Consider the following 11,837-nt stretch of genomic DNA (forward strand, 5'->3'; position numbering starts at 1 on the left):
GTTGCTTATGTGTTCAAATAGACAATATGATGTTTAGTACACTATTCTTACAGGCTAATTCCTTCATAGGTCTTGGTGCCCTGACCGTACCTTGTCTCAGGCCAGAAAGTATGTAGGAGAATCCTTGGGCGAGATGTTTGCTGAGCCGGTCATCTTGAGCCTCCACGGCACATGGGAGGAGAGTGATCCTCGCACCCCTCTAATTTGCTTCCTTTCTATGGGTTCAGATCCCACGGACCAAATTGAAGCACTTGCTAAGAAACTTAATCTTGGTGAGCTTTACTGCTCTATAACACTTAACACTTTTACAAGCTTCTCCTCTTAACTCTTGAGAATCATGCTGCATGTCATGAATTGTGCTACATGTAGTGATCTCACTACATTGGGTTGTGTCTTATAGAATGCGGAGCTATATCCATGGGGCAAGGGCAGGAGGTGCATGCAAGGAAGCTTCTTCAGACATCAATAATAGAGGTGTGTAAAAGTTAATGAACCATTATGTTGTAAGGATGAGTACTTTTAAAGTGATGGCTGACCGTTTAACCTGATCTGTACACTGTGTCTGGATATGTTAAGGGAGGCTGGGTCCTTCTGCAAAATTGCCACCTGGGTCTGGAGTTTATGGATGAGTTGCTCGAAACTATCTCAACTGCAGAGACCATGCATGATACTGTCAGGGTGTGGATCACCACAGAACCACACGATCGATTCTCCATCACACTCCTACAGGTGACACTTCACAAAGCTATGTACGGTGTTGTGAAATTCTTGCCTCATGTATTACTTTATAGCCCGAGATAACCTTTACAAATACTGTGTGCATTATGCAGTACTTGTACATACTTAGAGCAAGTTGTTCTCTCACCCCTTTACCTCTAGTCCTCGATCAAGTTTACCAACGATCCACCCCAGGGAGTGCGTGCCGGCTTGAAACGAACATTTGCTGGAATTTCACAAAACCAGTTGGAAGTCAGTAACCTGCCCATGTGGAAGCCTCTGCTGTACAGTGTGGCCTTTCTCCACACCGCTGTGCAGGTACTGTGCATTCGTCAGGAATTAGACAGAGGAGCCGATAAGGAAATATGTAGTGAAGTGAAATCTAAAGGGAATCTTCACATAGTCCTATGTAATATGATCATTCTTATCTTTTCATTGTTATTTTGGAAAGAGAAATGTATGTATTTATATATTGCTATTCCATTGTAAATCATGGTGTTATATGTAATAATGTGACCTCACTAAATGCTGTTGCAATATAATGTGTACTGAATGAAATTACTGGTCAACAATTAGGTGTAGTTTTATATTCAAAGCTGTCTTATTTTTACACTTAATGTGAAGCATGTGGTATGATTATACAGCATTATAAATATTCACGAGTGCCTTTAACTATAATTATACAATGCTATAAGCAGATTGTAACGCATTTCAATGATGTTTATAATGCATTGGAAAATGTTCTTCATAATCACATTTTTTCTTTAGTATTAATTGATGCTCATTCACTTTATATTATGCATTATCGTGTGTTTTACTGTTTTCTTTCTGAGGAACGACGTAAATTTGGACCATTGGGCTGGAACATACCGTATGAATTCAACTCTGCTGATTTCACTGCAAGCGTTGAATTTGTTGAGAGACACTTGGATGATTGCGGCCCCAGGAAGGTGAGAATTTGGCAACAGCAGTCTGACTATAAAGATTATTTTGATCATCTTCCCTCACTTGTGATTTTGTGCTTTCCGACAGGATGTGTCCTGGGTCACCGTGCGATACATGCTGGCTGAAGTGCAATATGGAGGAAGGGTTACAGATGACTATGACAAACGCCTACTCAAGTGTTTTGCTCGTGTAATAATCCTACTATTTGTGTTCATTATCCTTGATCAACAATTTGTTTTTTTATTGATGTATTACTATACATGACAATGGGTGTTTTTCATGGCAGGTGTGGTTCAGTAAAAAGATGTTTGACCCATCTTTTTGCTTTTACACGGGCTACAAAATTCCCGTGTGCAAGACAGTAGAGGAGTACATAGAATGTATTCAGAGCTTGCCCATTAGGGATTCACCCCAGGCGCTGGGGCTGCATCCCAATGCTGATATCACGTAAGACAACATTATCCTAACACTATTAAGGACAAAGATACTGTTATTTTATGTATATATAAAGTGTAACGTTATTGCTAACATTGCTTTTATGCTTTGTGTTCAATGTTGACCAGGTATGAGACAAACACCTCTGCTGAGGTGCTGGACACGATCACGAATATCCAGCCCAAGGAAAGCGGCGGGGGATCAGGATTGACTCGGGAGACAATTGTTTACAAAATGGCAGAGGACATGTTGGAGAAACTACCCTCTAATTATGTGCCACATGAGGTGAGTTTGTTCGATCGTTAAGGTTTTAGTCACCGCTTTTTTGCACCAACTGAAATCTAAATTCTGCAATTTTCATGGACTAAGGTCAAAGCCAAGCTGTTGAAGATGGGAGCTCTGAACCCGATGAACATCTTCCTGCGTCAGGAGGTGGATCGAATGCAAAGAATCATCAGTTTGGTTCGCATTAGTCTGACTGACCTGAAACTGGCCATTGATGGTACTATCATAATGAGCGAGGTCAGATCACAAATTCTTTTCATTGCTCACTCTAAAACACCAGTGCTTCACTGTTTGTTTCTTAAAATACTAACTTCAGTTCCACAATAGTTATTTACTGAATATATTCATATTGTAATGCTGAAACATGTTATAATACTGAAACATGTTATTTTGAAGTAAAGTAATTTTTATTCCTGATAATAAAATAATCTTTCGTTATTATGAGGGTGTAAAATGCTGTGAAACTACTGATTTGTACTTTTGATTTGTTGCTTTTAGAACCTCCGTGATGCCCTGGACAATATTTTCGATGCCCGTGTGCCAAACCTGTTTAGGAAAATCTCCTGGGAGTCATCCACACTGGGCTTCTGGTTCACAGAGCTTCTGGAGAGAAACAAACAGTTCAAAAACTGGGTGTTTGAAGGAAGACCCAGAACCTTTTGGATGACAGGCTTCTTCAACCCTCAAGGTGAGAAACACGTTTTTGTACAGAAAGGCATTAGAGTTGTCTCACGCCAATAAGTTAAATAAAACACTAAAATCATAATCTAGAATTGTTGTATTAATACGTTTACGGTGTTAACCTTTGCTAAATGAAGACCTCCAGCAACAGACACCATCAGCTGGGGTTGAATTGATATCAGTTTTGTGCTAATGGCTTCTCTGGGGCATGTTTGCAGGGTTCCTAACAGCTATGAGACAAGAAGTAACGAGGGCAAACAAAGGCTGGGCTCTGGACACAGTCACTCTGCACAACAATGTGCTGAAGCATGCACAGGAGGAGATCACAGCCTCACCTACAGTGAGTCAAAGAGCATGGAGATACTGGCAATACACCAACTAAAAACAATAATAATACTAGATCTCAAATACAGCTTACACTTCCATTTATGATGAACTTGGAGGGACATTGCAATAAGAATGACAGTATTTATCTGCTCATTTTGATTGTGAGACGAGTGAACAGTTGATGTTTATTCTTTAAGGCAACATGCATTATTCTGTCACTGACTGTGCCTCCCCTCAACAGGAGGGAGTTTATGTTCATGGTCTGTACCTGGAGGGCGCCGGCTGGGACAAGAAGAACACCCATCTCATTGAGTCCTCACCCAAAGTGCTGTTCACACCCTTGCCTGTCGTCCACATGTTTGCCATCAACTCCACTGCCCCCATGGATCCGAAGCTTTATGAATGCCCCATCTACAAGAAACCAAGTCGAACAGACCTGAACTACATCACAGCAGTGGTGCTGCCTACCATGCCGTCACAGCCACCAGATCACTGGATCTTGCGTGCGGTTGCCCTGCTCTGCGACATCAAATAGATCACAGCTGCATGTCTTTTATTATTATCATTTAATTAAAATTGCCAGCATTGTATTGGTTAAGTACTATGAGTGAGTGATCATTACTGATCACAACCACAATGCTGTAAGTCTGAATGCTGTTGCTAAATCTAGTCATCCCGATAACATTAACTCATTTTCTAGAGTTGAGTCGTATTGGAATTCTGACAGGAATGACTGAAAAGTGCACTCTCTCATGCGCTCTCTCATGCACTCTCTCATGTACTTTCTCATGTACTCTCTCATGCACTCTCTCATGCACTCTTTCATGTACTCTCTCATGTACTCTCTCATGCACTCTCTCATGTACTCTCTCATGTACTCTCTCATGCACTCTCTCATGTACTCTCATGCGCTCTCTCATGCACTCTCTCATGTACTTTCTCATGTACTCTCTCATGCACTCTCTCATGCACTCTTTCATGTACTCTCTCATGTACTCTGTCATGCACTCTCTCATGCACTCTTTCATGCACTCTCTCATGTACTCTCTCATGTACTCTCTCATGTACTCTCACATGCACTCTCTCAAGTACAGTAAACAGCAGTGCAGATAAATGATAGTGTTTGAGAACGTCAAATTGAACCTAAATGCAAATGTTTATGCATTTTGCACACGTCATTCACACATTCCCTTATAAATCGGGGAGGATGTCAATATGTTTACATAGGGTTACATGCTATTCATATGATATAACATTTTAAATAAACATTGTTCACTTAAGTCCAAATCTTCATAGTGTTCCATAAACAGTGAAACGTCTTATCACCTACTCACCATTGTGAAAAATGGTCCTCGAAAGGCACATAAAAAAAAAACTATAAAATGAAATGTAGAATTCTTTAGCGGTCTCAAACTAAGACAGACAAATCCACCAACAAGAATAAAAGAGGGGAATGAGCAGAGGGATTGTGTTGTTAAGTTGACCAACATGTTTCTGTCGCCATCCCATCCTGTCAGTCCCATTGTTATGTAAGTAAGTTATAGTCTCCTATTTGATCTTTCTGCTTTTTTGTGGAATGAATGAGATGTTGAGGCTGACAATTATTTTGATTACAGGACGATAGTAGAGATAAAGTCGGAAAAACGAGACGAAGCCGACCACTGCACACTCACACCAGCACAGCACCGGAATGCAGGTAACTTCTTTTGGAGAGAAAGTACTAGTGAGTAGCTATCTGAACTTTGCTGCACCAAATTCTGATCCTGCATGCATAACAGTACATATACTTAAACACTCAGTTGCAATATTAGCTACATGTATCTGAAACTAATGCAGTCTAACACAACAGTCCTGCATTGTATTCTATATTTGTGAAGGTTATAATGCTCAGCTTTTGTTGAAACTGTTTTAGAAAGGTGTAAAGAAATACTTAGAAGAAATACAGTTTTTCAGGAGATTTAAAAAATAAAAGTGTCCTCTGCCTTGCCACTAGATGGAGATGTGTGTATATTTGAGACCCGACCAGGTGAAATGGGACACATCTGTACATTTTCAACAGAGGAAGGCAGGTCAGTTTTTTCTTAGCAGCCAAAGATCAATATCACGTGATTATCAAAGAGGAACTATTAAAAATCGTTTAATTTCACATTACATTTTTGTTAAGTTGCAGTCCTACAGAAAGTTTGTATTGTTGACCTTATGTACAGTTCAGCGGTCGGCTGAGTGTGATTATTCTCCTTAATTTATTATGGGATGGGAGCGCTCTTCTTTGTGAGCCCATAAAAAGGCGAGCATGACCACCTCATTACCTCAGCAATAAAAGAATACAGTCTCCAGTGAGTGCAGTGTAAGCAATGTCAGTGTGCAGAGTCCATCGGCTCCTCTGGCTCGTTTCGTGGGAGATGATTGTCAAAGTATTTCGCTCCGACTTCAGACCAGCAGCTGGTGTTCAGGGACCATGCCGTCGGGGAAGACGGTCAAGCTCATCCTGTATGAGGTGCTACAGTTTGCGGCCCTCATTGTACCCATCTTTGTGGTTATGGAGAGGTTCGCCGGCCTCGTACGTGACGTGAGAGGACGGGACCTAACGGCCTATTGGCTGGTGGTGGCGGCGTCTCTCGCCTATGTGACCTCTGTGGCCCTGCTGGTGTGGGTTCCTCTGAAGTACCTGATCCTGAAGCGGCAGAGGTTTATCTCAGAGATCACACAGTGGTGAGTAGAGCCGGTAACCAATGTCAGTGATGAAGTATCTACATGTAGATAAAGGATGTAACCACAAATGAAACTAACAAGTCAAAGTGTTTTTTTTAGAATAAGTGCCCATAATGCTGCAGGTATGACTTGGTCTGGTATGACCAGTAGCTTATGGTGGCTAATGTTAGCCAGCTCTTATCTAGATATTGCTTTATGTTGGAACTGACATCACTGAGTGAGTTGCACTAGCCTTTTTACATCATCCCGTTATTGTATCTTTGCCTTTGTTCAGCAAAAGGTTTCCCTTTAATCCACAAAGTAACCAGATAAATGTCATGGGTGAAAAGTGCAACGTAGTGTAATACAATTATTTAGTAGCATAAAATATGAATACTCAAGTATCTAACAATTGTATTCATTTGTTTTTCAGGAGACCAACAGCGCTGGCGTATCTCATCCTGTGTACATTACCGTGTTTTGCTATTTTAATAGCCAGCTCCAAGGTAACGCATTTTATGTTCTAGATTTATGAAATAAATAAAAACAATACACAGAAACACTGAAAGGGCAGGTATCCTGTCCTGATAAAAAGATCAAAATAATGAGAAACTTTCTCAATATTTTGACTTAATATCTCAAAATAATAAGACATTTTGTCAATATTCTGACCTAGTATCTCAAAATAAGGACTTAGTATCTTAAATAATGAGATACGAAGTCAAAGTATTGAGATGTTTTAGATAGTTTCTCATTATATTGACTTCTTGTCACCACAGTGGCGTGAAATGGGCTTCCATATAAAACAATTTGGTTTCCTCGCCTTCCAATTAGTAGATATTCTTCATTTCACTGAGAGAAAGGCAAATCCAATCAAGTGCTGTAATTCTTCTGGCGTTTCTCCGTCTATCTTACTTACACGGCCCTGCCAGCACATATCTGAAACATCATGGCTCATCTTCTGCCGATGTGACTGATCGTTGTCGTCACAGAGAAGCACCTGTTGGTGTTTTTCTTCTTTCACGCTCCGACGGGGTCCTTGAACTGGCACATTTGCTGTAAACAGTCCCTTTGTGGAACAAGCTCGTTTTTATCACCCCCGTGTGTGAGAGAATATGTTTAGAGCACTATTATTATTCAATGAGTGACACCACAGAGAAAGATGAAGATTGCTTGTCACCATTTCTTCAGTCTCTTGAGATTTTGCTTCCAGAAGCATCCGTATATTTTCTCACCGTGTACTGAGAGGGACTTTGGCACCATCGCAATTATGAGAAAAAGAGCGTAGAAACGTGTCCACTGTCTCATGACTACTCTGTGTCTGAGGTATTCAGTAACCCATAAGGAACATAACTGGTTGGTCATTAACCCAAACTTTAATACCATCCACCACTCAACAAAACAACAAACAGATATGTGACAAAGTGTCTTTTATTACTCCACAAGCAAGGACATAAATAGAAACATCCGGCCACACAAAGACTCGTCAGACATATTCTTACATCTACTATTTCATAATCGTGTTTTAAGTTCATTCAGCAGTCCACAATGATGTCCACAATGATGAGGCGATAAAACCGGATAGCTTCATAAAACTTGGCTCCTTGTTCTCAGTCCAGCCAAATACCATAATAAAGAGCTTCGATTCAGTTTCTTCCTGCTTCATCCCTCGTGATTTCTAAGTTGCAGATTGGTTCTTTCTATTGAAGTCCCGTTTATTTACGTTGTTGTCGGTTGTAATGCAGGTGCAGGTGGACAGAGGACTCCGACTCGACCATTTTGCCGAGTTGCCCGTTTCCTTGGTGCTTGTCTCCCTCATCTGTGTGGATATCATAGAGAGAATTCGCCCCTGCAGGCTCATCGGACAATGTAAGTCTTGAAGTTTTTGTTATTATAAAAAGAATGTAAAGTGTACATGCCCTGCATTTTCACTGTTTTATGTTTTAGATTGTTTTATATGTAAGATCAAAGGCTAAGGGTTCCATTTAGCTGCTTCAGTTTCAGGGTCCGGGTATTGTGCATGCTGGTTCACTGTCACATGGTCAAGACTTACTGGGTCACTTGAGTAGAACGTTATTAATGTTATTACAGCAGTAACAACTGTGATTTTTCTAGTATGTTGAGTCAAAATGTCTGCAGTGAAAAAGGTGTGAATCACTAAAGGTGTACACTTCATGTACAAGTACACGTGAGCTGAACTGAGCAGCTTTTCTTATTATTCACTACTCAGTAAGTCTACATCAGACCCTCAGACCCTCAGGGGTCCCCAGGACGTGTGTCCAATACGTTTTGGTATGGGGCCCGTTAGCAGGTGCTAGTCCAATCTGCCAGGATATGCCTGTATGTGCCTCTCCGATACAATCCCACAGCACCGTTACAAAACAACCACTTTGAAAATCAGCCCCAAAAAAAACCCTAAAACACTAAACTTTTCAATTGTTGATTCTCAATTTGTCCAAAACCTGCTACTTTTACTATTGTTCTACATTGTCCCATGGTGTGTGCTCACTTTCGTTTTTGGATTTCTTTGCTTAGCTTAACAGGTTTTATCAGCCTTTACTCGCCCAAAATAAGTTTTGAAGCTTTTCGAAAAGCTGTTATTCAGTTTTTATAGGTTTTTAGGAGAGAAAGTAACCATTTAGATTGCCAATATGGGATCAGTTTATTCAAATAATGCCTCTTTGGAAATTTACCTCAACGTTCTTGGAGCTGTGAGGAGCTGCTGGCTGTGTGTCGACTGAGCCGATCTGCCAGACGAGGTAAATAAAGGTCCACACTGCAGCTAGCTACTCCAAATAGGTGTTATTTGGAAAAACTCATCACATATTGGCAATCGAAATGTTACTTTATCGCCTCAAACTTAATAACTTTGTAGAGTAAAGGATGATACAGCTGGCTACGCTAACCAAAGTAATCGTGCTATACCTTCTAAAACAGAATTTAGAAAACAATGACGCAATGCGGAAGTGCCCGAGTTCAGGCCAAAGAATAAGGATTATAGAATATAACTGTTTCAGACAGCTGTTGAGTCAACTCAATGGCCATTTTGGGCATTTAGTTTATGGTGTTGTTAAACTGCACTGTGCTATACAGACAGGCGTTTCTATTATTTTATCCACCCTATTTATATCAAGGAGGGTCGACTAAATAACAGAAACGCATGACGAAAAAAACCAAAAGAAGACAGGAACCAATGATCTTGACATCAGCTGGAGCATAACATTACCTCCCATTTTATGCAGTATGTAGTATAACAGCTGATGTTGTGTGTGTGTGTGCTCTTGTCATTTTCAGCTGACAGCTTGGATTCTGACTTTGACACGCCGGGCCCCGTCCTCACCCAACTGGAACAGGTGACCACTGTGACGGGCCAGCTGCATGCTGACGAAGGCCAGAACGGTTCGACCCGAGGCCCCCCAGAGGCCAGCAATGGCGGCACCTCAGGCAGATGGCAGGACCTCGCCGGCTCACCCGGCCGCTTGACACTCGGCTCACGAGTGCCCACCGCTGCCTACCTGTACTCCTCATCTTCACGCCGGCGATCCTACTCCGGTCCTCTGGGCTTCCTGTGGAGGAGGGACGGGAGGTCACAGGTGTTTGTGGAGAGCTTCCTGTTCTGGCTCGACACTGCGGAGATGGTGAGAGTGGCAGGAGAGCCGTCGGTCTTCTACTCAGCCTGGGTGTTCCCCGTCTACATCCTCGCCTTCACGTCCACTCTCCGCATGGTCATCACTCCCCACAACCCGTTATTGTCTTCTGCTGGAGTTGCTCTGCAGGACCTTCCTTTCTTCGTCGCGCGAGTGTCTCTGATTGTTGTGTTCGGTTATGTGACTCCTGTGTTGTACCCTTTGAAAAATGTGCTGGTGAGCCTGACTTTTATCTACTTTACATTCGTGGCTAAGCTGAGGATTTTCAGAAGGCAGAGCATGTTTTGAGGAGGAGTGGCACATTGTGTTGTGAAGGAAAGATCCGCTTTGATTGTGGAACGGTTGGTTCATTTATGTGAAGGGAGCAACACCGGAGTAACTGGAGAAACGGGTGCTGATGATCAAGAACAACGTGCTTTGAATTGTAACGGCTGTAAATGTGTCATAAGGCCATCCATCCAAATCAAAGTGTAAAAATGATTCGGGATTTTTTTGAAACTGTTGGTGAGTGCAGCTGTCATTTTTCTTTCACATATTTGAATCCAAATGTATTTATTGATAATTCATTTGATGTTTATCTGCTACATTCTTTTTTTATCTGTGCATGTGTTACCATACTGCAAAAAGTTATGAAAACAACCGTAACTATGTTAAATAAATATCCTTTGCTTTAACACAGGTGTAAACAACAACATTTTCTTATCAACAATGGGTCAAATGTTCTGCAGAGGGAACGGCTCTACGGTCAGGGGTGAACCTTCGATCAATCTATATTATTACGTATTTATATTAATGTAAATAATTGCTATGTAAGTAAGTTAGGATTCATTATTATTATTATTACTTTGAACACAACAGGCTTTGCATCCTTTAATACATAAAAAATGCAAATCTACCCCATGTTCTAAACAAGACTAAAAGCATTCCTGTTTCCCTCCAGGTGAGTTTAGAGTGCATGTAGAAATGAATGCTCACCTGGAAGTAAACATGAATGCTTTTCGTTCTGGGCTAGAGGTGCACTAAAAATAAGAAAAACCTTTATTTTATCAGCTGGCACTGAATGAACAAACTGGTTCTGTATTAACTGTGTTGAGGGTTTGAACAGACGACTACATTTTGCCAAGATGTGCTCGTCTCAGACAAATTCCTTTTGATTTCAGACAAGAAAAACAAAAACTCAACTCAGCACAGAATCCTGCGCTCTGTACCCTGAGGATGAGGACGTTGTCTTCTTGGAAGAAAGCACTCCCTGCAGGTGAAATATAGTTCTTCACAGGATCAAGATGATCACTCATATCAGAATGACTTTGTATGGATTTGTAATGAACCTTCCCCAAAACATGCCATGAAAAAGCCACTTGTAGAGCATCTGCAATCGTTCTGCTTCTCCGCTGATTTATTGAGGTTTTTTATTGGATCTGTCCACATGTGTATGTGGTATGAGATCATTACCCGTTACTCCTGTCAGCCACCACCAGTCTGTGGACTTAACTGAAGGCACATTTCTCATTATCCGTCTTTCTCTCGTCATTTCAGTTGCAAGATTCATCTTCAGCATATGTTCGCCTATCACAAAACCAGATGTAGTTTCTTTGTGTCTTGTGGCTTGTAACCCCCTTGCCTCATCCGTGGGTGCTGCAAATGAGCCTCTCACTCTCATCTTCTGCCTGTGTTGCAGGCACCATGGTGGTTTATGTGTTTGCGTGGCAATATAACTCACTGAGTTGTAACCTTGGGCTCCGTGTGTGGGCCGTATCAATGCATAATGCCACAGTGACTCCACAGAGAGATGCTTGTTGGATAATTGGTAGTCCTCCACCAGGACACAGCTGACAGAATGATACCCCATGGAGTACTCGGTCTTTGTCTGTCTGATGGATGAGCCAGGGCTGCAGGACAAACTGTTTAAGGGAATTTCCAAATCAGTGGCTGCTCTCTTAAAAAGAAGGCGAGGGGGGGGGGGGGGGGGGACATGAGGAATTTGTAAAACAGCAGCAAATTGCCTTCTGTTTCCAGTGAATTTCTGTTGCTTCACTGTGTGGGAAGATTTGTTAGCTGCGTTATTTATGGTGCAATGGTTCGATGGTACAAGGCCAGTGAAGGGACACG

At 41.6% G+C, this 11,837-nt stretch overlaps 2 protein-coding genes across 2 annotated transcripts in view; both read left to right on the plus strand.

Annotated features, from left to right (window-relative positions):
* The window catches only part of LOC306706034 (dynein axonemal heavy chain 8-like), a gene marked incomplete at both ends in the record, with an annotated part of 33,279 nt that extends 29,354 nt beyond the window's left edge, over positions 1-3,925 (plus strand). Inside the window, 12 exons of the mRNA XM_079172945.1 lie at positions 70-272; positions 401-474; positions 577-729; positions 880-1,035; positions 1,551-1,667; positions 1,750-1,851; positions 1,949-2,109; positions 2,226-2,382; positions 2,467-2,619; positions 2,881-3,070; positions 3,282-3,403; positions 3,632-3,925. Coding sequence (XP_079029071.1) covers positions 70-272; positions 401-474; positions 577-729; positions 880-1,035; positions 1,551-1,667; positions 1,750-1,851; positions 1,949-2,109; positions 2,226-2,382; positions 2,467-2,619; positions 2,881-3,070; positions 3,282-3,403; positions 3,632-3,925 — 1,882 coding nt within the window. The remainder of the gene's footprint in view (positions 1-69; positions 273-400; positions 475-576; positions 730-879; positions 1,036-1,550; positions 1,668-1,749; positions 1,852-1,948; positions 2,110-2,225; positions 2,383-2,466; positions 2,620-2,880; positions 3,071-3,281; positions 3,404-3,631) is intronic.
* A 1,923-nt stretch (positions 3,926-5,848) lies between these two features.
* On the plus strand, positions 5,849-10,016 carry tmem236 (transmembrane protein 236; the record flags this gene model as incomplete). The annotated part of the gene is made up of 4 exons (XM_079172491.1): positions 5,849-6,102; positions 6,515-6,587; positions 7,827-7,950; positions 9,376-10,016. The coding sequence occupies 4 exons, from the start codon at positions 5,849-5,851 to the stop codon at positions 10,014-10,016; spliced, it is 1,092 nt and encodes a 363-aa protein (XP_079028617.1).
* Between the last annotated feature and the right edge of the window lie 1,821 nt (positions 10,017-11,837).

This window comes from Pholis gunnellus, assembly GCF_910591455.1.
Source record: "Pholis gunnellus genome assembly, chromosome: 14".
In the NCBI taxonomy this organism is placed as follows: domain Eukaryota; kingdom Metazoa; phylum Chordata; class Actinopteri; order Perciformes; family Pholidae; genus Pholis; species Pholis gunnellus.